The following is a 25,370-nucleotide window of genomic DNA, read 5'->3' as shown; positions in this document are numbered from 1 at the left end:
CGCTTCGGCCATGTTGATTTTTCAGATAAAAGGCATTTTTCGCCTTGCGTCGCATCCACGATTTGTTTCTGCCATCTCTAGTTTAAGGTGGCAGTTGCGCATCAGTTAAAGTGGGTACGGATGAGGTCAAACGCTTGGAGACCAGCAAAGGATTTCCGTCATTCAGTCACGTCGGGTCATGCAACAGCGCTTCTTTGGCAGCAGACTAGACAGAACGAATGCGCAGACGTTTCAACTCATCGGAAAAGCGTAAAATTATCAAGGTGGACTTTTGACTCGTAGTTGGCACGATCAACTGGCAACTGTATCGTACTTGGCTTTCGTACAAATCGTCCTCGAGAACCACTCGTCAACATCACAGTACCGTCCGGCAATATAACATCAAACTTTCACCGCAGAAGCGTCTAAACACATCTTAAAGGTCGCAGCTATCCTTAATCCAAATCGCCCTCAGTGCTGGCTAAGGAGATATTTTGTCCCAGTCATCAATCTACGTGACCCAAAGAACTGTTATCATATCATGCGGCCCTGTTTAATGTACAGACTACAATTGTAGCAGCGGAGACTGAGTGGAAAGTCATTTGCAGTTGATCCATTCCGAACGAGCGCGCGAGCGTGCCATTCCGCACTTGCTGCATAATTTTAAGTCAACTAAGTGATGTGAACTGAACCAGCCATGGATCGAGTCACTCTTTTTGTAATTGAACTTCTAAGTTTACTTGTGGTCGCTTCGGCTGGCAACGGGAACTTTTCAACACAAAACGGCAGCAGCAATGCAATTGCTGAGGCGACAGGGCAGAACCAAGGTACGAGGACCTTCATCTGTTCTGTGCATGATCACTTTGTGCATGTGTCCAAACGTGTCTTGTCATTAAAGGAATTATTCACAACCCTTTCCAGCAGCTAACAAAGTAATGGCGTAATATATAGCTAATATTGCTGCGTTGTGCCAGGTAGTTAGAAAAACTGAGAGCCATTCTGATGAAAATTGCTATAGGAAAACAAGTCACGTCTACTAGCTAAGACGAGAATTGTTCAACTGTTTAATGTTTTCTTATCGCTTCCGATATAATACTGCAAAGTATGGCAGACAAGTCACAAGATGCCCACAATACTCTAAATATACTATAAGTTTCGTTTTATTGTGTGTTTGGTAGCAAGTGGTTCGAACGCCATTTAAAAGGAAGTCAAAGAAAGGCGGAAAATCAGTTTATTCCGAGAAGGCGGCGTACGTGTACAATTTAACCTGTAGCACTAAGATTAATATCTCTTGCTTGTGGTTTTCCTTGATTTATGACTCTAAAGTACCGTTCTCAATTTGATCAAATTCGTCGAGTTCCTTCAGTATTGTTCGATATGCATATGCCTGATGTTTTGGCTGGCTTTCTTACAGTGTAATTTTACGGTTTTTACGGCTAACTAATCGATTGAGAAAGGTTTTAGCACTGTAAAAATCAGCGTTTGGACTTGAAACAATTACGAATATTTCGACTAGCGTTTACAACAGATTTGCCTTATATTGCTTCCTCTTCTTTCCTGGTAGATAAACAGTCGTCTGTAGCCTGTCAACATACCGCTTTATGCTGCAGACTGGGTAGAAAAGCCGTTCGTCTGTCCTACACGGCTTCAGTATACACGTGCAAGATCGAAGCCCTGTCGCAAGGATTAAAATACCACACATCCGCAAGCCATCGGCTATCGATTAAGTCCAGCGATGGGCAGACGGACAGAATGGATGCTGCCAATTCGCTTCGTATGTCGTACGGATTTCGCTGGAGGCTGAAGTTATGCGAGTCTCAGGGCACGGAGCAAAAGCGATGCTTTCAAGATTGCTGCGAGAGGAAACAACGTGAGGAGCAGGCACGGGCAAAAACAACAGCCCAGAGGAGAAAGCAAACTCCGTGAGCAAAGTAAAAGAAAAAACATCCCAGGTCTATGGCTTATGATCAACACTAGATAACATAAAAGCGTATTTTGTAAATATATTTTAAAGACGTTAAAAATAGATAGTTACGCAAGAACCATCAGAATCTTGCAAAAAGGCATTTTAAAATGGTGTTGCGACTGGCCCATTACAGTGCCGATTCGAGGCCGGTGTTTACCATGCAATAGTGAGAGTAATTTTCAAAGTAGTTTATTCAAAAAGTAATCAGAATGACATAGTATTTAAGGTATTTGTAATTCAAATGCCACGAGGCTTCCATCGATCAACTTTTTTTGTTCAGAGGAATGTCTGGCATCTTAGTATTGCCTGTCTTCACAGACTGACATTTGCTCTCGAAAACAAAAAAATGGTATAATTTTTCTAAAAAAAGATTTTGGAAATGTATATCCCTATATAGCGGCGGTAGAAAAACGTCACAAGTACAGGAAAACTCTCATTTCCCTGCAAATGAGTTCAGTAGAATTTACAAGCCACTTGAAAGAAACTGAAACTTTAGCTCTTTCCCGGAGGCAATAAGCTCTTCACAAAGCGAACAAAATAATTGTTGCTAATTTGAATAGTCCTCCTGTCAATTTTTGCAGGATAATGATAGCAAAAACACTTAATAACATGTAGCTAGGTTTGTACTGCGAGCTGTCAGTATCGCACAACTTTGTGAATGATGAGTGAAATAAATGTATCAGTAGCAGTGAAACATGTGAACAGCAGTCTACTGTAGTTTATACCACGGTACTCCGTCCAGCTCGAAATGCGATAATGATGTGTTAAAAGTCATTTGCATGAGGGCGAGGAGCAAAGTGGATTTTAAGTGGTGGGCGGAGCTCAGATGTTCATATACTGTCCATTTAGCATGATTATACTGAGCCGATGAATTACTTATCACGCGATCAAAGAAACTGTTATTGTTATTGAACGCGCCAATATTGACTCGTTAAGCTCCAGATTGCATTTAGGCTTGCCCATATCCCATATCAGCGAAGACAAGTAACGAATGCAAAGACAGTCGTTAACTTAAGAACGTTGCACTGCTAAATTCTTATAACCAGATTCAAGAGGTAACATGGTAATAAGTGCAAAGAATAACTTATCATGGGAGTAAAAGGAGCTTGGAAAAAGGAAATTTGTGTGCTGGAGTATTGTTCTTCTAGTTTCAAGTAGATCTTAAGTGCATTTAGACGCATAAAACTGCATGCAATCCGTTTTGAGTGTCTTAAAAGCAATTACTGTGGCAATCAACAAGGCAAAACATCCGCATGCAATAAAAAAATTGAGAGTGCAAGTTAACGACCGATGAAACTTGTGAATTGAGCGATTAGATGACTTATACAAAGAGAATCGACTTTGTTTTATGGTCTCCGGTTGCAGTCGTTCAAGCGAACAGATTTGTTTTAGCGCCCACGCCCCCTTTTTCAAAAGAATCGAACGCTCCATGGCATACACAATATATCTGCCCACGTCCAATACTGATAAATACTCAGAATATACCGAGATAAGCTTAGTTTTGAGAACGATTTGTTTTCAAGGAAATGTTGCAGCCAGACGAAGGCAGTTGAAACTGGATAACTGCAGAAAAGTTGAAAATAAATAAATAAATAAATAAATAAATGCACGAGCCCCAGTCCCCGAATATAAAATGCTCTCTCTTTCTGTTTCTAGGGCACCCACAATATAATAAGCACCTCTTGTACAAAATCGAATCACAACGCTACCTTGTGTCACACTTTTTTTTTACTGGAAAAAGATAGGTTAATTAAGGACCAAGAAAAAGACTGTAGTGACATACCTCGTAAAACAATAAATGCTATTAACTCGAAGGTAGCCCGAATTTTAAAGTCGAATATCCTTCCTGTGTTGAAAATCGAAAGTTAATTAAGATTCGCTCCGATATTTCTGCCCTACAATTTGTCCCCTCTTTGTTCAAGTGGTTCTTGCGTAAGATTTTTTCGTGCAGGAAGGAAGTTAACGTCTGCACGCAGAGTCAAGTGGTTGGCACGGGTACTCAGGCTACACATGTGATTCGCTTTTCTGGGTACCAAATATTGACACGCGGTTTCTGAAATAAGCACACTTACACAAGTATCGACTGATGCATAACAGCAACTGAACGAGGCTCCAAGGCTGTTGTTGAATTCGTCAGGAAACACTTTCAGAAAGTCTTATTCATTTAACAGGATAAAGCATAAGCCACAGTTCTTTCTAACAAGCTAAGGCATCTTTTTTGTAAGAGGCACGTTTTAAAGATAGAGAAAAAGCAATTACCCAGGTATTTTTTTGCAATTGGTTACGCGCGCTTTAGAGATATATGGTGTACGCCTAGCCAATCAGGTTGTACCCCTCGAGGTCAATAACGATATTGTTTTATAGAAGTCTTAGCTGTGAAAAGTATCCCGAGCAGGGATCATACTACTATTAAGTCACACTGAAAGACAAAAATATTTTAAGTGTAAATTGGATTAAAGGTAATTTAAATAAATCCTATTACCAGTTTGTCAGAGTCAATAATCACTCGTACTTATTAACGGCAATCCATATGAACATAATCGAACATCAGAGAACAACAGCTATAGGCTCTCTAAAGTACACTTAACAACTGCTGACTTTTGAAAGAGGGTCTTGCTGTATTGTGAAACCCGCGACCACTGAAGTGATGTGTTCCATTGACTCGTCACGCAAGCTTTGTTCTAAGATTTCGTGACGCACCAATTATTATCTCTAGCAGCTACTGCCCTACAAGACCACGTGACAGTTCTGGATGAGCAAAGTACGGTCTTCTCTCTCATGTAACCTGGCTGAGGAAGTTGGCTCCGGTTGAGATCCGCTTGTGAATAAAATAAATCCAAATGAATCAGTGTTAATTTTTCTGACTGCAGCCTTTGACAAAATTCCCCTATGGCTATTGTTTCAAATGTTTGGGTAGGGAAAGTCTCCAATTTTTACAACGGATTTCATGACCCCCTGTTCAGTATACCCTGAATCTAGGTCAAATCTGTTAGATCAGGAAAAGGGTATGCCTACCAACATAGAAAATGAAAAGGCAAACTTCAGAAGTTAGAAGCTAAGCTTCGTCGAGCGTCAAACTGGAATGCTGAAACAATCTGCATGTCCCTTTACTATAGATTTGACTTCCTTAATGAGTTGACACTTCCTTCTTCAAACTTCGGCATCACACGTTCAAAGTCGGTATGAGAAAATCAATCCTTTCTGGGTTTCCGGCTACAGCCTTGAAGCTATTGGAATGCCAGCTTATCTAAAGCGGAAAACCTTACAGACTAAAAGAACCCCTACGAAAAAGCATTAACGTAACACCAATATCATTCCCGGGTGTAAATTCAAAATTAAACAGATTAGGAACTGGCATTAAACCGATAAATACTACCGCCTCGTTTGTCGCAGCCTTCCGCCCTGTGCTTGTGCCACTCAGTATTAAACTAATGCACGGTTATGAATACCACAAAGTTCTGCCAATTAACCCTTACCATCGGCGGTAGTTTACACTCGCAAATGAAAATTCTACGACTTTTAATTCGTATTGATAGTCATCGTTCCACAGTGGCTTGGATAGGCGCGGGGGGTGGGGGGACGGGGGATTGAGCTGCAGCCCCCCAGTTTCAGAATTTTTTGAAATTTTTCGGGCAAAGCGCTGATGATTCGGGCGATAGAACTCGGGAGAAAACATTCTAAAAGGTAGTCTAGGCCAGGCGTATAGGCTACTTTCTCTGACGTTTGCCTTGTCGAAACGGAGTTAGCGTCAAATGATATAAGGATCCAGTTATTTTGTTTTGGAAAAGCCAATAATTTTTTTAAAATGATAATTTAAACAACTCAAGTATATCTTAGGCTACTCCGAAACCAGAGTTCAGTCCACGTCTGGAGGCAGTTTAAAGTGAAAAAAAAAAAATTTATCAGTAACACTCCAAAACACCTCACTCTTATTCCGACCTGTTAATGTATTCGTTTATTATTCAATAATCGGATTGTGAGAATCACTAATGCCGCCTAATATACCTACGATAAATGCGCGGTGGGTTGAAAAGGGGGTGATTGATCATCTAATTGTTAAAAAACGTGTTGCTCATCAAGTATATAACTCACAAGTTGGCCAACGTTTCAAACTGCGACTGGTTTGGTCAGGAGCGCACACCACCGTCGGATTGTGGTAAAATTAATGTACGCCAGTTGAAGCACGTTTTCTCCCTTCGAGGAAATTGTAAAATGAATTCGCAAGAAAATTACCTCTCTGAATAAAGTAAGGTCCAACTGAAACGACGCACTTAAGTCGCGTCGAGTGAGACCCAAACCGCAGAAACATCGCTGCTGATACTTGATTTCGACTACATGGTAATAGATCATAGAATTATCCTGCTTAGTTACTGGTACGCTTTATGCACTTGTTACTGGAAATACAGTCCTACATAGCGAGACATGTGGAACGTAGCACTCTATAGCCATGCATAGCCCTCTATACGCATGTGTAGCTTTATCTTAACGTAGTTGTCTCTGTGGTCAATGTTCTCTTTTAATTTTTGCTCCCTCTATGGTGGAGGGGTGGGGTTTCTAGTGCCAGGCGCATTATTACTTGAGTGGAAATTGTACTTATTTGAAACGATTTTAGCGAGTTTTAAAGGATCAAAGTTGTGTTCGACGCATATGAAACACAGCGTATGACTGGGCCGAAGTTAAATCTTAAAACAGCTGGAAAAAATAACAAAACTCATACCTGATGACGAAATATCCGACAGTAGTAAGGGCGGAGATTTCTGTCCAGACCGTGAATACGTCTTGGAACGCGCTGATCCAAATTTCTTTTTTCGGCTGTGAAATCTTAATTTTTGTGAGTGATTTTTCATTGTGATGAAGCAACCTATTTTCATCATCTCTTGTTTTAGGCAAAACACTGTTTTCGTCATGCAATAAGAAATGTTTGGAATCAGTTCAGTTTTAACCTTGGTCGCGTTTACCATAGGGTTAATTCTCAAGGAAATAAGAATGCCTCCACACATATGATCGGGTGATGTGTTCGTCGTGTGAGGTTTTTGATGTGTTATCTCGTTTTCCAGTTTTTCAGGCTTTACTGGAAAACTCAAGTATGTCAAAAGTAACTACAGTGCAGCAGTTGCAGAGATGTAAGCTGTGGAAAGATGAACCCGCTTTGTCCAAAGAATCGAAAGTTGGACCTCGTGACAAAGTTACCTACAAATTTGCGTAATTCCGGATACACGTTCAAGAATACCCGTTACGTTCGATCTTTTTTCTCATTTCTCTTGGTAAATCAATTCGTTTGCCTGGTGAGTTGCATTTCTAGGAGAAGAAGAGGCACGTGGCAGCTAGCGTTGGCGCTATTCCTTGGGAACATTCGTGGACTGCCAAATCCAGCTTTAGGCAGCTTCCACTTCACTCTGAATAGCCTTGATAACAATACCTTGATGGATCTTGGCAATGCCGAGGCTAGAGAGAAGGATCATCGTAGATCAATGATCTCGATGGCCAGCACACCTCAAGGCCAGCCTCTATTCTCACAATCAGCTGAGAGGGTGACGTACTTGGTTAGTTTGAGTTCGTGTGAAAACTCAAGCTTCCCTCTTTTTCCCAGAGTACTACAAATATCAGAAACACATGATCGGTTAAGTCTGACCATGTGATGATACCTGGCCGAATGTTGCATGATAATGGCACTGTGTGCAGGCAGCACCAAGGGTTCAAAATGGTCAACCGAGACATGCCAGTCAGGGGTGGTGGTGAGTAGCTTAGGATGAAAGATGGTGGCTCGTGACATCAGAGAAAGAAGGACTCCAACAGGGCGGCACTTGATGTTAGTGGGCTTGTCCCATGTCTGTTCCGAGCGTGCACTCGCCAATGAGCACTGAGTTTTTCTGGTCTCTGCAAGGGCTTAAATTTGAGCACTTGATTGTGTCTCAAGGTGCATGTATATTGGAGAGGAGTTCGTGAAGTTAGCCACGGTATACGCTCGAAGACTGCACGGCAATTAGCAGACTTAGTAGGTTTCATCCTCGATGAGGCCCCACTGCTTAAGATCAGTGATGGGAGTTGGAAAAAGGCAGAAGAGGGTCGTATAAGCGAGCTGATCCAGAGCGGCACCCAGCAGGGCAGGCAAGGAAAGCGCTCTGGACTAGGACTACTCCTCTAACTCTAAGTACATTGTTTCAATAGCAAGGCCAGCTGCTGCTGCTGCTGCTGCTGCTGCTCAGTGCCTCTTCTTCTCCTAAAAATGCAACTCACCAACTACCATTTTACGGGCACCTTAGGTGCTTCGTGTGATGTGACACCCAGTAGTGGGAGCCTGACTGGCGAAGGCCTGCTCTTCCTGGTCCAACAGCGCCAATCATCTCTTTGGTTTTGGTGTCCACTTTGTCCCTTTCTTTGACTTTGGTAACTGTTCATTACTTCTCTTATTCACGTAAATTAAATTACTTAAGTAAGGATGAAAGCAAGTTTCTCGACAGACATTCCTTTGAGATCGAGATGCTGTGCATAAATGTGTTTGATGTATTTGTGCGTCTGGCCGCCGGGCTGACCCACTGCGGTGTCCCTCGTATCCCGAGTAGTCTTGTATTCTCTCAAGACTCTAATAATGGTGCTAATAATGGTGGCTTTATATGTATAGTAAATAGTGTACGAGGGTGATATCACGTCCACATTTACAGCTGGTATCTCGCTCTCTTGTTTAGCTTAAGGCCCTGGTGGTCCAACTTCACGAGTCAGCCGTGATAAATCGGTCTCCCTGTTGAGTATGAGTGAGGCAGAGTTTCTTAGTGACCCGAAGGTCTAAGATAAACGCTTGAGGCGCGAGAGGTGACAGGTACGCAACAACTCACACCGCACCACCCCCGAGAGGACGTGTGCAAATGGGCAACATCTGTGAACAAGCATTTAAAGACTCTCAAATTCGTAAAAGCTTTAACTGTCTCATAAAACTGGCAGAACTTTGACCTTTTCCAAGAAATAAAGGATACCCAACACTGAAAAAAATGCAAGAAAAGACTATCGTTTAGGCAGTCGAAAGCTTGTGTATGTCTGTGTTTTTTTATATTTTTAGAACGTTTTTAAATTTTACCATTGACGGAACTGTTACTGTGTAGCGCATGCACGAGAAAAATTAGTTTGAATTTTTCGTTCAGGATTTCCATCTTTTGCTTTAATTGGACGAGTTATTTAAGCTGAATTCGAAGTCTATTAGCAAATTTGCACATCTAAAACCTTCGATATCTAATGCATCTATTAATATGAACAAAGTATATATGAGAGTATATATGAAATAATTCATATTTGAACTGCGGTTGTAGATGAAAGTGAAGAATGATCATCGCAAACAATTTTCCAATTTAAGCAATCCAGTTTAAGCAATCGCACCGGTATTCGCGGAGGTCACGGGTTCGAATCCCGTTGAAGCCCTGATTTTTTCAGGCTTCTTCTTTCCAGTTGCTTAAGTTGGAAAATTTACTGCGATGATCTTTCTTCACTTTCAATATATACGAACAAAGATAGCATCAAGTATAAGTTGTTAATTGGGCGCCCAGGAAGTAGGTTCTTTAGAATTTCCAACTGTTCGTAAATGGGAATTAAAGTAGATGTCCACTCGTGCTTTCTTTGCTCTAATGTTGGGTATATAGCTCGGGGGTGGGGGTGGGAGCGGGGTACTCCTTAAAATGGGCTGTATAAATATATGCGGCCCCAAAGGGTATGTTTTTTGAGCAATTTTGGTCTCAAATAAGGTATGGTTTTCCAGTGCACTCTAGTCTTGAATCCGGTATGTTTTTTCAGAAAAAGCTACTTTTTCATTATAAGGCAGGTCTGAAACAGTGTATTGATTTAAGTGTCACGTCTTAGATAGGGTTTCGAATTTTTGGTCAGATCATAAAAGAGTTGGGACAATTGCAGATTTTGGTATTTAACAATAGAGTAAGGGTTTTGGGAAGCGGGCCGCACGTACGTACCCCCCACACAATTTTTCTGGGAGAACTCCACCCCGGGAGAGTATATAGACAGCAAATGTTGAATTGAAGAGTAAATTAAACAAAGACCTGTTTTTCAGCTTGAATGAAATGAGAGTTGCCAGTTGTTTATGAACAAGGAAAGATAAAAGCTGCGGAAACTATATACTAGCTCTGGCAAAGTACACTCTTTTATTTATTAAAATATGGTTTTTCCGGCGTAGACTTAGCATTCTTATTTTTCTGCCGATTTTAGGCTGACAATACTCCTGTCAATATTCTTAGATTATAGCGTATGACATTTCTGTCTTAGAATGTATTGGGGTGTCAACTACAAGTGTGTATGACACACATAACTCCTTACGTTCAGTATACTGAGCATCGAACATACGGCTGCAGGGCTGTTTTTGTTGGTTTTTGGCAAGTTTTGCGGTCTAGAGAGAGGACGAATTTTATACGGTTCGGTTAGAAACATATTAATGCAATGTATTTACAACCGTTCAACACACAAAATTATATTCTTTGCAAAGTCTCGGCCCAGGGTTTATCTTGAAATATTCTTAAAATTTCGCAAATTTCAGGTTCGACACTTGTAAAATGTATTCTTACAAAAAGATAAGAATGTAGCTGTCATTTTCAACGAAAAACACATCAATGAATTGCACGAAATTAATTTGAATCTTCGACCTAAACGAAACAACCACTTAAGGACGGTGCCTACTAAATACAGAGGTTTTTGCGCCAGGTTAGGACCACGCGGAAAAAGTAGATCTTTGTAAGGGTTATTGGCATCCACAAAGAAAAATTGGGGAAGCCACGCATTTTTTCGAGATAATTAGCCTTGAATCTCAACAAAAATGCTGACATCAGCATTTTTCTGAAAAAAGAAGGAAAGGATATTTCTTCACAGATGTCGTTAGAATTCGCCTTTATATACAGAAAAACAAACACATTTATAAAGATCTTAAAACTACATGGTAAATGGTAACATAAAAACCATTTTTGGTATGTTTTTAATAACAAAATCGTTGCCACAGCGTTTTTAGCGTCTCTGACAACCTTCCTCTAGTTCAGCTAAAATACAGTCTAAATACCTTTGCTCACAATCAGAAACTAATCACGTGTTGAATAGGCTTACCACTTCCATTTCATAACATAAAATGTAGGGGTAACCGCGCGTTTTTTAAAGTTATTGATCTTTTTTGAAAACTTTTACGGTGCCCGTAACATTTTTTCCTGTCACCTCCCTAGTAAGTAAAACAATTGCGTATCTCATGCTTGTTTCGCGCGCGCACTACGCCATGTGCAGGTACATGTTTACAATTGGATTTCAGTATAATTTTCGACAGATAACGGCTAGTTTTTCAGCTCGAAGACGTTAACAGTTAGCGGTTAGCGATACGCTGCTAGTCTGGTATTCCTGGTTTAAGTACAGGTTTATTAAACTTGATTTGGTCACAGTAGGAAAACTTTGCTTTCATTTTAGTCGTGTACTTGGTAGCGTAGTTGATTGCTTCACTGTCAACCCAGCGCGCGCGTGGCACTTAAACCATGCTTGCGTGATGCGCAGAACATGTGCGCACTAACAAAAGTAGGCACCGTCCTTAAATGCTGAAAAACGTTGATAGAAAGGGCAGATGGAGAACTTAATTCCAAATAATGAGGTCTTTCCTAATATTAATATGCCCCTTTCTTGAGAACATCGAAGTTAGCAATGGCGTTCTCTGAAATGCAGCGTTAAGTCTTGCCGACCTCTCCCTTCTCGCTAGGGTTCATATCATGTGAAGTGGGGTAGCTTCGCTGAAACTAAACAAATTTGGTAAGATACCTGTAGCTCCTCGCGAAAAACCTGCAATGATAGACTGACATGAGACTGAAAATCAGAAAATAGATGCCATTTTTTTTGATCAACAGTTTTACTCATTAAATGCGCGACCATTAATTCCATTTTTCTAATAGCTTGAAAAGTCACGAAAAAAAATATGAACAGAACTGTCAAGTTAAGATATCATCTCCTAGAATTAAAACAAAAGTCAAACTGTTCTGTCTTGAACTGTTCATGATATCAATCCCTATTAGAATTTGTTTCCTTAAATTTCCTCTTTCAAGAAATAACTTAACTCATACTTTGTGCTCAGAAGGTACGAAAGTAAGAGGTTTGAGTCCAATAGTTGGGATTATAAATTTGTATTTTTGCCCTTATTTCGATGTTTATCAAAACTAAATAGTGCTAAACTATAGAAAGTCTGTCTTTGGCAGTAAAACCATCTGCTCGGGCGGCTAGTTAAATTGTTTTTCTAAATCAGATAGCTCATGGATGACATTTTTGACAATTAAAAAGCATGAATTTTAATCAAGGCATTCTAGCTCAGAGCAGTAGCTAGCGCCTACATACAGCTAGTCATATTGTAGAGTAATGGCTACAGCAAACGTTTCTTAAGGCGAAAACCAGACCTTATTTGCCACGACGCTTGAACAAGTCTACTGCTCACCAGATTTAACTGCTGGAATACATGGCCAGTACACGTTAGTCTCAGTTTTAAACTCTTTTCCGTCCGTCACTACATTTCTTGGAAATACTCTGACCTTCTTTGCTATTCGCAAGGAGTCTTCACTTCATCCGCCGTCCAAACTTTTGCTTCGCAGCCTTGCAGTTACTGATCTATGTACTGGAGTTATTCCACAGCCCCTCTTTGTTGCTCCGGCAGTGGGTGACTGCAATGAATGGGCATTGGAAGATTTGTCGCCATAGAGCAGTTGCAGCCTGCAGCAGGAATTATTTTGTGTACGGTTTCTTCGTTGACACTGACTGCGATTAGCGTGGACAGACTTCTCGCCCTGTCGTTAGGACTGAGATACAGACAAGTTGTAACTTTGAAAAGTGCCTTCTTGGTCATTGTTTCCTTTTGGACTGTGTCCACGGTCCTTTCAACGGTCAGGCATTTTTAAATTTCCCCAGTAGCCTTTAGGTATGCCATTATAGTTGCTTCACTGTGTATAGCAACCTCGATCTTCTGTTACACGAAGATCTTCTTCACCCTTCGACATCAGCGACATCAAACACAAGACCATGTTCAGCAACCGAGCAAAACAAATCAACTGAACATAGCGCGATACAAAAAACTACTGTCCAGTGCACTGTGGTTGCAGTTCACGTTAGTCGCTTGTTATCTGCCACATGCAATAACGGTAACTTTGACCATTTTCACTGAGCCATCTTCGTTACTTTTAAGTCGCTGGCAGTTATACATACACTTTAGTTTTCTTAAACTCGTCATTAATCCCACTTCTCTACTGCTGGAAAATTGACGAAGTAAAACAGGCGGTGAAGGACACAATCAGACATGCACTTTGCTGTTGATCGAGTAAACTCTTGTGGAACTATATTACACCTTTAAAGGAGCTCAGTCACTGTATTTTAAATTATTTTGGCCGCGTACAGAATTACCTTTAGATTGAAGGAAACTTTAAAATAGTAGGTTCCTATGACGGAAGAAATCAAAGAGATACTAATAAACCATAAAGGAAGAGGGAAGGATAGAGAAGATTGACACGGATTACAAATGACGAACTTGAAAAATTTAGGCGAAACTTTTCAAGATGCGCAAGTCGTGATGTAGTTCCTTGAACTTAACAAGAAAAAAGTAAAAACGATACGGTTGAGATTCTCCAAAAGCCGTTTTCATCTAAGAGCTACGCTCAGTTTAGTCTATAAGTATGTTGACGTCTTACGTGCTTTTGTAGGAGTAAAAGCGATTATAAAATTCCTTCTTGGTAAATTATAAAGTTGTGCTGAGGATTTGTTCGTAATTGTGAATAAAGAGATGAGGATGGTGCAAAACACAAGTAAAAAGCCGTGTTATGACTTTTAGATGGAGATAGACGACCAACCGCCGTTTGGGAAAGGAGCTGGTGGGGAGGGGGGAGGAACATAGAACGGACTCGACAGAGCGGCGGAGAGCAGCTGTATTGCGTCTCAAATTTCATCATTTGTTTAGCATAATAGAATGAATACATTGACAACAGAAGCTAACATTTGAGCCGGGTGATGGACTACATTATACGAGTGCCCATTAAGCACACTAACTCAGCGTGGTTGAGAAGAAAAGGGATAGCTGTCATTTTACAGCCCTTTAGATGAAGAAAGGGGAAAGGCTGCCTTAATTTTATTCTTGTCACGAAGGGGGTGCATATTTCTGCAGCTGCCACAATAAATATTATTAACGTAGAATTAGATAATTATTGACAGGCAGTATTCGCCTTTTAGGAGGGAGTTAAATTCTAATAGTGCCTTTTGATTATTATTTCTCGTTCTGTTTTCAACGGTATAAAATCATAAAGCGTGCTGTTGAGTGCAGAGACATTCTTTTAACATATTTAAGATGGATATGATCTAGAAGTCAATTGGACAAACCTATCAAACCGTGCTATCAAAGGCAAAGTGGTGTACATGGTGTACCTTTTGTACGTACATTTTCAAGAAAGCTGCTCGGTTTTTAATCTGATATATATTGAAAAATTAACCAACTCTATAGTTTATACCGTCAGAAAACTAATAATACGTTTTTTGGAAAGATCTAAAATATGGATATATTGCAGAAAAATGATCGTAACAACTTATATAACCAACGACAAATGGAAAACAAGAGATAAGGGCTTCACGAGTATAACCGAGGGAATACATGAGCATTTGGAGCTGGAAGAGTAGATTTTCGTGACAAGCTGTTTCTGTCCTCAAATTACCTGAAAATTATACCAAACAACTCATGGAGATTCCAGACGCAAAAAGCAAACTGTTGTAAAAATCTGTAAAAGCTATTTCAGTTTTAAACGAGCAATTTTTTATTTATTTATTTATTTATTTACTTATTACAATTTAATGGCGAAGATAACATGGAAAATACAAGCAATAAAAGAATAAAATAGTCACAAGAATGGTAAGCAAAAGAGACAAAGTCCCCATACTAGGCAGACCACCTGATTAAAGCAAAAGAGAGGAAAAAAAAATTAAGACTTCGTTGATAGCGAAGGGAGGTTTACATTTCGTATTTATGTTAACATGTATATAAATGTTTTCTTGAAAACAACGAAGGATGAAAGCAAGTTTCTTGACAAAGAATTCGATCTAAATTCCATTGAGACATGCTGTGCTTTTGGTCGCAGGGCCAGCTATCTATGCTTACTCTTTCGACCCGATCGTGAAGCTGCCTTGTCCGTGATCAACCTTCCTTCCTTTCTCCCTCCCTCCCCCCGTCCACTCCGGCCACCCCCATACCTCGAGTAGTCTTGCAATCTCCCCAGACTCCGCTGGGTAAAAACATCGTCCAAAAACTTACCAGCATTATCAAAAAGACGTAAAACTGGACGTAATGACTGCCGATCAGGCTAATTATTCGCACTCTTATTGCTATTTTACGAAGTTCAAATGAGGTACGTTTCGTGAACTGGAAAAGGTGGAGGTACTATCGGGGGATTTATATTTATCGTCTACATTTCTTTGAGGGTGAAATCACGTCCACGTATACAGTATCTCGCTCTGTTATGCAGCATAAAGCACTAGTCGTGCAAAATCGCGAGTCAGCCCTCAGGGGTCTGTCTCTATGTTGATTAAGCGTGAGGACTAAGTTTCTCAGCCTGAGTGATCCGCCGGCGAGAGGCGACAAGTACACCACCCCTTTCCCCTCAACCTCCTACCCCCAGCGCTTCCAAGAAGACGTGGAGCCTTCATGGACAACATAATTAGGGATCTAGAGCTTGGAAATTGAACTGCTTTCTTAGCTTGGCCGTCATTCGGCATCAGGAGAAGGAAGAGCTAGTTGAGTCGGTTGAGCAGGTTTCATGTACCCGCAAAGGATAGAGCACACAACAGACCCAGCAGGAATACATTTGGGATTGGCCATCATGTAGCCTAGTGTAGCCGTACCCATCCCCCGAGGAAAAACGTTTTTCCTCAGGGGGGTTGGGTACGGCTACACGTAGGCTAGCCGTCATGAAGCGTCAGGTGAAGAACTCGTTGAGTCGGCAGAGGGTGGGGTAGTAACGTTGTTCATGGAGGCTTTCATCGTGACGATTCCATCTAGGATCTCCCCAGGGGCTGCAGCGCTGGCTCCATGGAAGTGTTTCCTTTCGAGTCCTTCCATTCGGAGATAAAACCATGGTTAATAGAGGGAAATGGTTATGAAACCTGACAAAGTTCTTTGTTGTCTGTTTTTGTTGTTTGTTTTCAGGGCTGGGTCTGCGCAAAAAACTGGCAAAATACAAAAGTTGGTTGTGTGTGCTTGTGCAACCAACCAATGGAAACATTGCAAGCATGTAATTCATGCATAGTCAATGAGCAAAACACAAAATATGTGCAGGATCAAGGACCTTCCAACATAAAACTTTGCCTGTTTGTTTGCTTCTTGGATCTTAACCATTTCCTCTCTTAACTATGATAAAACCTTGATGAAAATGATCCAATCAATCGGAGCAAACTTGCTGTTTTTCAAACAGTTTGGAATAAACAAGTCAAATCGTGATTTCCCAATCGCGCGTTTTTCCGCTCTTGGCGTCTTTTACGTGTCTTACTAAAAGTTAGTCACTACTAATAGTCTATGTAAACGATAGAGTGTTTCTGTCGAGCAACTATTGGCTGATAGTTGCCCCGCGGAAATTTGATGTTCTTAAAACTAGCATATTTGCCCTGGAAGCTTCGCTTAATTCTCGGGCAAATATTAGTTTTAAGAACATCAAATTTCCAAGGGCAACTATCAGACCGATAGTTTCGAGACATCAACACTTCACTGTCTTTATTGTTCACCACTAAATTTCTTCCGCGCGACACTTCAAAAATCATATTGAACAAGAAGATCTGTTAGATCTTAGCACTACAGTCGCAATGCAGTGTACATTCCAAAGCAGTCCTGGATGATTCATTGATTACTGTAGACACCACATCACTCGATCAACACAAACTGTATTATTGCACCATCAGTCGTAGCTATTGTGAAATCTCCGATGACGTAATAGTCTTAATCTGGAACTTTCTTCGGGATACGTATGGGCATGAAGATACGACCACTATCAACAACAGCTTCCTGTCTTAAAAGTCAGGATTAAATTTAGTTGTTCTTTTTTCCTTGAGTAAAGGGCTAGCAAAGAAGTCGCACGAGTCAAATAATTCAACAATTACGTTATCCACGGCTATCTTTAGTATGGTGGTTATTTCCCTACCCATGACGTAATCCTTGCACGTTCTGACACGTTCTTCGCTTGGCTGGCAAATAGTTAATTTTCCGTGCGATCTCTGAACTCGTTTCAATAAAACAGCGGGACAATTCACTTCTCTTGTCTAAAAATACGAAATATACTCGGAAAATTACAGTTAGATCAATGTTTATCGCTCCTGGCGAAATAAAAGTTTAAAACAAGCACGATATTAATCAACACGCTGCCCAAGAGAAAGTTGCAACGTCGACACATTCCATGAATGATGCAATTGCTTTTTTCTGTATTCAATACTCGCTTCAAATCAAGCGTGTCAATAACACAAAAAGGCGATATATTCTTTACTAAGTAAAGAGTAGAATATTCATAAAATTTGCAGTACAGTAATGTTTTAACAGCTTTTGGCGAACAAACATCATAAGTTGCGTTATTCGAGATTTGGGCGGGCGGAGGTCTGCGTCTGGTCACCAACAAAACAAAAAATAAACCCCGGGTAGAACATGAACCGCGCTCGGCCTATGGCCGCGCGGTTAATTATTTTCAACTCTTTTTTTTTTTAGATGAAAGCCGTTAAAGCCAAATATAAAATTTGAAAACCCCACTTATGTTGTCTAGTTTTTATAAGCCCGCTTGTTTACAAAAAAAATGCTCATGGACGAGTACTATCCATACGGGTAATTTCCTCGGACGGGCATTATGAACTGATAACGAACATTATCGCCTCACGTGATCAATTTAAACCAATAGAAATCGGAGAAAATTTAGTGGTGAACTATAAGACTGGAGAATGCAGAGTGAATGCGAATTCCATTTTAAACAATTTCCATAAAATTGCATTAAATTAGAAATTTTGACTACACTACTATAAAGATATCAGATAAGATGTGTTACTGAGCAGAATGTGAAGGATTCAGACGCCCTGAGATATGCACCCGCGTTTTAAGTTTTCCACATATTGGGTCGTGTCAACATTTGCAGAAAACCGTGTAAACGAGTAAACATGTTCTCCGTGTTTCTATCGAGTTATAGAAACACTCGTGAAAGTTTGGGAGAACTCGAAAAAGCTGTGGAAACACTTGCCTGCGGCTCGTGTTCCCACAGCATTTCTCGTTCTCCCAAACTTCCACTCGTGTTTCCATAACTCGATAGAAACATGGTACATGTTTTCTATTTCTTAATTGTGGTTGCCTTCACTTTCAAAATGGCGCAGTGTACGGGCGCAGTTTCACCGGGAGAAGTCGTAAGAAAAGCTTTCCCTGAGTTGTTAAATTATTTGGGGGAGCTCTCTAAAACTTTTGATCAGCGTCGAAATTGCCTCAACATGGAGCTGTCTTTACTATTTATCTCGTCATTCAACCAAGCCAGAAGCATATCACCTCGTCGAGGTGATATGCTTCTGACCAAGCTTATCAAATCTGTGCCAACTAAAGAGAAATTTAAATTCAGAAAAAGGTTTCTTTCTGAGAAACATCTTGCCTGTTGTTTCTTTCCTTGCGTCGGTGTGCGTTTCGTCTGATATGGTCAAATAAAACAGTGATAAACAGAAACAAATCTCATTTCGATTACCCAGGCAGAGGGAAATTAAATGTTGCCGAGCGTCGGAGCGTCAAAAAAGGTGGGAAAATATATGGTCACCGGTCTCCTGTCATATGATCACCTGGAACTAGTAGGCGGATCAGGGGGTGGCTCCTGGGGTTTAAAGACATTTTCATGCATGCGCACTCATGCAAAACAACATGCTTATTACAAAACGTCATTTTTCAAAATTTCAATGGAAGGCGTCGTTGCTTAAACTCTTGACCTGTCAAGCGACTTATTTCATAATCAACGCCTGAATAATTAGAAAGGATTCTTTAGGCAAAGTCAACTAGAAAGCCACGGCGCCGCACCCCAAATTCTAGCCATCCCGAAATAGACCGAATTCTTTCGTAATGAGTACGTGATACATTCGTCCGCCTGCTTTATTTCTCTTTCTAAATAACTGCTATCAAGGGGCTTGTTTGCCACGGCAAACACGGTAAACAATCTCATTCAATTTGTAAACACAGAATACATTAAAAATTGAGTCGAGTCAAATTTGGTCCACGCACAGCAGTGCACGGGCATGTGATCATGCCGAGTGTGAAGGGATCATGCTGAAGATTCCAACTTGCGAAAAAGGCAGGTGGCAAACAAATCTGCAGGCAGTGGAGCTGTTTGGGAACAGTCTGGAAACAATTGTATCGGTAGTAATAATCAGTTTTGACCTCGAGGGATGAAATTCCACAAGGTGTGATTGCTCCACTTTGTTTATCTTCTTCTGTAAAGCTAATCTACCTTACGAATTGGGTACGTGACGAACACCACACGCAGGAACCTGAGTTGGACCTTTTGTCAAAGTAAAAAAGAACAACTAAGTGGACCAACAGTTAAAAAACAGTTCCTGCGCTTTTCCCTTTCATCGTGAACGAAAACAGAAAGATAACAATGGTATTTAATTAACAGCACAATGGTGGCGACATGCCATATGATTGTGGAGATATTGATTTTGAACTATGTACTCTAACATATCCACTTAATTATGGCTTCAGTCCAAGACCAAGGGTTTCAAGTACTTTCGACATCTCTTCCACCGGGCTTGTCAACCAGTGTAGGCCGTGTTAAGTGAGCTGACCTACCTCGCCCTCCAAGCAAGAGTGATGGCGGATAAATTTTACTAAGTTGATCAGTTTAACTTGCCAAGATCATTCCAACAAACCACTGGATTCAGCTGAGGCTTACACAAAACAAAATAAAAACGGAATTTTAATGGTTCTTTTAGCTGAAATATTTAAATACTTCTGTTCCGGAAGTCCTAAATCTTTCAAGTACTCGAGCTGTGAAAAAACGAACAATAGTGATTACACATGAAGTATACACGATGGAAGAGGCTACAATGGAAATACAAGATCTTTATCTCCAACAATCAAAGTCAGTAAAGCTTTGTGCGCATGTGCCTTCGTGTTCAACGGTACGCGACAAAGACACAAGTTCCCTTTTAAACTTTATGCCAACACTGCAATATAAATGTCACGTTTTGTAGACATTTCGGCGCCTGGCAAATTTTAACACATTGCATTCGATTTCAGCCATGAAACACACCCCAGAATCGTGACCTCCCGCAAATTGCTTTGTGTGGGCTTAGCCTCTCAAACGGGCCAAATACAAGAAATGACATTTTTAGATTTTTCCGGGATTAAACGGTATAATTTCCATTCTCCGGTAAACCGGCAAACTGGAGCACTCTTTTGGAAGCTTTCGTTAATTAGTCCATACACATAAAGTAAACATTCCCACGGATTTCTGGAACAAGGTGTTAATGAGCAGATACAAGACAACCACACAACAGCCTTTGTATGGGTTGAATCTGAGAGAGAGCCATTTTGGCATCTTCTTGAATCCAGGGTGTGATATGCTTTCGGTTTCTAGCTGTTCTTTCGTTTTCGAAAGCAAAAACAAAAAGACCCCTGACGCCTCGGGGCGACATAACCCAATTAGAAGCAAAACAAGCCTATTGTGCGCTCAATTGTCCTCGCTTGCTTTTGTGTCTACAGCTGTCAATCACGTTAACTCTCGTTGGTGAATGACAAGTGATGGCATTTAACACTTTGTTTGCTTTTGCACAGTGACTAATACCATAACAATAACGTCAACATATCGAACTGGTTTTACCGGGTGCAGTTTCAAAACAAAACCTCTTGCCACGGGACACTCACGCAGTTTATAGTACGCCAACCATACCACCGTAAAAATGAAGCAATTCTCAGTTTACTGCGTTCTATTTCTGGTGGTCTTTAACGTTCTGATAAACGGAGCAGTTGTCGTAAACAGGAGTGAGGAAGGTTGGTAATTTTTATACGCAATACGCCTTTACTTCTTTCTCGATTTAACATAAGTCATTTTGTGCCGTTTTCAGATTTTGTTTTGAAGCCCGGGAAAGCTCGCCTCACGGAGAGTTCGACATCGGAAACAAAAAGCGAGAAGCCCCCCAAGGTAAAACTCACCCGAAGGGAAAAATGCTGCAATCTAGGGCGAGAAGTGGCCAAAATAGGAGAAACGTGTGATTATACGTCCAATGTGGACCATATTTCTCCCGATAAGCACTTTCACCAAATGAAAACAGCAGTGTGGACCCGTCGAAGCCACCCTATCAACCAGCGTCTGCTTCCAAAGTGTAAACCTTTTAAAGTTTTCTACGAGAAATGCTGTCGCTACGAATACCACCTTATCGAAGCCGATCTTCTCAGAGCCAAGAAAAAGATCAAGCATTACTTGAAGCAAGTCAGGAAGAACGAAGTCGAAGGGGATCAAGGAAGTTCTAACGACGAGGGAGGCCTTCCGGTTGAGCACGGGATCTCTTAGAAGAGACACAAAATTTAGTTCATGGTCCATAGTATGCAAAGGTATTCTTATCAAAACTAGAGACACAGCAATCAAAAAGCTGACCTTTTAATTGCGCTCAAGCTGCTGATAATTTTCTTTTTACTTTCTTCGGTATATTGCCCTAATATGTAAACGTCATGTTCAGAAAACGGAAACAACATCAATCTTTACGTTAGTACTGTGACGTAGTTTGAAATAATAACGGGCGGTATTAACGTGGAGGTCCTTTAAGTCCTCGAGGCAATATCAAAGACTGCAGGATTACAAAGAATACTATTTTCTAATGCATCGTCACTGACCTATTTGCCTGTAAATAACTGTTTTCATCGTTAAGTTGGCAATGTATAGTTAAGGTAGCACTGTATATCTTTCCGAGCTACCAATTACCCGGCACCGCTAAAAATAATTAAGCCGGCTTCAATTATATTTTCAGATCAGGGAATTCATTCTCCTAGTTTGCCTGCTTGATTGTATTACAATAAACTAAGGAGAACTTAGTCGTAAATCTGTGAAGAGTACGAAAGAGTTATTACGCGAAGGGAAAGCACATGTCTATACATCCTTTTCCTGTTATTTTTCTTACATTTATACACATTGTGTTGTATTATTTTCCTTGACACAAGTTGTAAATAAAAGACAGACGAATCAGCTGCGTCACGGTCGTTTGACTCGGCAATTTTTCCCACGCTCTTGCAAGTATTTTGTTTGGCATACAAATAAGTGATTAATTTAGCCCTTTTCAAAGGTCAACAATCAACACTGTGTAATGGCAACTCAAAAGAACAGATTAAACACCCGAAGATTCCATTGTTCTTTGACTACTCTAATGCATACATCGATACGGGCGAGCATATTAAAGTAATCTCGTGAAAGGGTTCTCACAGAAAACGGCGTAAATGGTGCAAAGTTCCAAACTGTCTGTCATTAGCAGGGAGATAACTCCCTTAATACACCAAGCGACCTTTACTCAGAAAAGTTAACAGAGAATTGCTCTCACTTGCCTCTGGCGTTTTCAGGTTGAAATTCTATTTGCGATGCCGACTTCTAGAATGTTGCAATTAGTTTTGCAAAACGCACGTCAAATCAGAAGCCAAGTAGATAGAATAATCATCTGTTATGACGAGTTGACTTCCGATGAAATCTGTGCTAATCTCCAAGAGTATAGCATATAGCGTACCATCCGGTTTTTCTTTCACATGCTGGCACGTTTTTAAAATAGCAATACAGCCAAATGGATTCAAAGGGGTGGACAGTTTAAATGCTCTCCTTACCCCATTTCACCTATACTCCCACGCCTTGTTTTTACAAGAGACAGGAATCAGTGATAACACCATCAAACCACAGTAGCCGAAGATTGAACTTTGTGAGCATACAACTGCTTCGAAGCAGAAGATCCTGAAAGGTCAATTTCGTCAACGCTGCGTGCAATTTTGATTCATTAGAAACAAATTTCCAACCGGATGACCAATCACAGAGCTGAGTGGAATTGCTTCATCGAACGTAACGAGGTATAAGTTATTCCTTCGACTGCTTCATACCTAGTCTGATCCTCCAATCAGTTGGGAGCATTAGAGTCACGTGCAAGCCCAACATTTTGCAAAGTTCGTCGATGACTATATTCTCGCTAATAAAAAGCGTATGTGGAAATGTTCTTCGCGCAATGTTTTAAATAACTGGAAATGTCTTCAGGCATGAGCCAATTTCAACAGGACGTCGTATCGTGATGTTTGCATGCGGTGGAGTTTAGAAGATTTGGTTCAGCGTAATTTGTTGCCAGTTATTCGGAGTAAAGTTAAGGCAGGCAAGTCTTCCGTCTTAACTCACTAAAGTGAAATCTCCGCCTTCCTCATTTGCTGTCCGACCAAAACGACAAGTTTTGAGTAAAATGCAAAATAGAAACGTATTCTTGGTGGAAATTGCAATTGGGACAGTTACTTTGTGCTTTAGTTTCTCTTTCTTTCTTTTTTCTTTTTCTTTTTCTTTTTTTGTCGTGGAGGTCAGTTTGTCGTCTGCCTTGTTGTGCGTAAAGCTAACCCACGATTAAAAGTTGGAGTATTCATTTTTCTGTATAAAAATGTTTTCACTTCTTGTTGCTAGTATTTCAAGATTAATCAAGCTCAATCTGAAGGACAAACGATATAAACAGAAAATCTCACCGCAAAGTTGCAAAACTCAAATCAAAATTCTCGTTGATCACTGGGTTTGCTTAATTGGACTTTGAACAACCCGGCTCTGAGCCATTCCGAGGGCTTAAACTACGCTTTCTACAGGACATTTTATATAAGAACATGGCTGCATTGCAAGCATCGACTTTTAGGTAAGTAGGGGGTAATTTTCAAATCACACTGCCTCCTACACAACGCGTAACGCTGGTAATATAAGCTTCCACGTGGACATGCAGAGTCGCTGAACTGGTCAACTGCACCAAACACGTCGCCAGTTCGTGCTAAAAACCTACAGTGAGAGTTTATTTTGGCATGCTTTTCAAACTTGGGATGATCTTCGAGTTCCTCGACGTTTACCTTGGATTGATTCTTCATGTTTTAACATACTAAATCGCAGCAAGCTTGAAATCTGCGGCATACTGTTACACTGTCAAAAGCCGGCTGTTGAAACAAACGTTTGCCTTTTTAGGTCTTTTTACAAACACTCGAGACAACTCTGCAGCAAGTCGATGTCAATGACCTTACACCACCCATCCGGAACCCAGATTTCAACTTGAAAGAAACACCGAATATTTACCCAAAGAGATTATACTCTGCCTATTAAAAGGGTGAGGTCAAGGTATTTTTAGTAATGCTTGGCAACCCTGTTTAAACAACAGGTCGGGAACACAATGAAAATATTTACATGCCAAGTAAAGAAAATTAAAAAAAGATCACTTCTGTACGCATCACAGACAATGTTTTCGTGCAAACCGTTTTTGTTCACTGCAATCTGTTGTCCATTTTGTTTAGTTTTCGCCATTCAGACTTGTGCTCTTTTGCTTTGCAAATGAATCTGTTTTGTATTTTCTCCAGTTTTTTATCCATTACTATCTTGTGAAGTCCAATTCCAGTTTAAGACCAGTTATAAGTTTTTTCCGTTTCTCTACAGAGTCTAGAGTCCGAAATCTGAAAGAAAAGGGAATTTGACTAAAACACTATCCAATGTTTGCAGTTGTTTAGAAGTCATGGGTGTTTTAGTGACTACAAGATAAACAGGCAAACTGTTTTCAAATTTCTTCATAAAATAAACATGGCTTTACGCCCTTCCACTAGCCACTGTCGCGCTATTTTACGTCTGTCAGCGGGTTTGAGGTCTTTCCTATGTGAAATAAATGTTCTATTTTATTTTGCGCAGGTAACGTGATTAAAACTCACGCCCGTTGACGGACGTAAAATACTGACGCGACGGTGGAAATCCACCTTTAGGGAGTGTATTGATTTATCACTTGAAGAGATCCCAAGCCAAACCTTTCCACATAGCAATGCATTTCTGTCTCTGCCACTTTTATCATCTCATTTCCAAAATCAGAAGCTATTGCTGGAGGTTCTTGGTTTTGAAATTATCGAGTAATCATACAAAAACGTGATGCCATTGAGGATACATCAAGAACCCATCACCGAACACCTGTTAAATGGCAAAAGCGACTGTCAGCCACGGGGAAAAGCTAATCTGATGAAACCATAAAACAAAAAGATTTCAAAAAGCCATCACGTGCAAATCTCAATTCAATCTCTTCAGGAGATTACATAACAGACTCACTATGTAAGATTATGATGAATGTGGCAAACATGACACTATGGCGTAATCATAACTACTAGGGCTTAAGGTCTTCCAGGATATGTCTAATTTTTCAACAATCGAAGAGGTGCCAGAGACAATTA

General features: G+C 40.5%; 2 protein-coding genes across 2 annotated transcripts; both read left to right on the top strand.

Annotated features, from left to right (window-relative positions):
- The first annotated feature begins 207 nt into the window (after positions 1-207).
- LOC110046586 (uncharacterized) lies at positions 208-2,647 on the top strand. The gene is made up of 2 exons (XM_020752271.2): positions 208-806; positions 1,544-2,647. The coding sequence occupies exons 1-2, from the start codon at positions 677-679 to the stop codon at positions 1,903-1,905; spliced, it is 492 nt and encodes a 163-aa protein (XP_020607930.1). The 5' UTR covers positions 208-676; the 3' UTR covers positions 1,906-2,647.
- A 17,868-nt stretch (positions 2,648-20,515) lies between these two features.
- On the top strand, positions 20,516-22,149 carry LOC110046585 (uncharacterized). Its single transcript, XM_020752270.2, has 2 exons — positions 20,516-20,960; positions 21,035-22,149. Exons 1-2 carry the CDS (start codon positions 20,870-20,872, stop codon positions 21,478-21,480), a joined length of 537 nt encoding a protein of 178 aa, XP_020607929.2. The 5' UTR covers positions 20,516-20,869; the 3' UTR covers positions 21,481-22,149.
- The last annotated feature ends 3,221 nt before the right edge of the window (positions 22,150-25,370 follow it).

Source organism: Orbicella faveolata, unplaced genomic scaffold, assembly GCF_042242905.1.
Source record: "Orbicella faveolata isolate gen_17 unplaced genomic scaffold, um_ofav_v1 contig_2, whole genome shotgun sequence".
Taxonomy (NCBI): Eukaryota; Metazoa; Cnidaria; class Anthozoa; order Scleractinia; family Merulinidae; genus Orbicella; species Orbicella faveolata.
The sequence above is the reverse complement of the archived record's forward strand: the minus strand, read 5'-3'. Positions and strand labels throughout refer to the sequence as shown.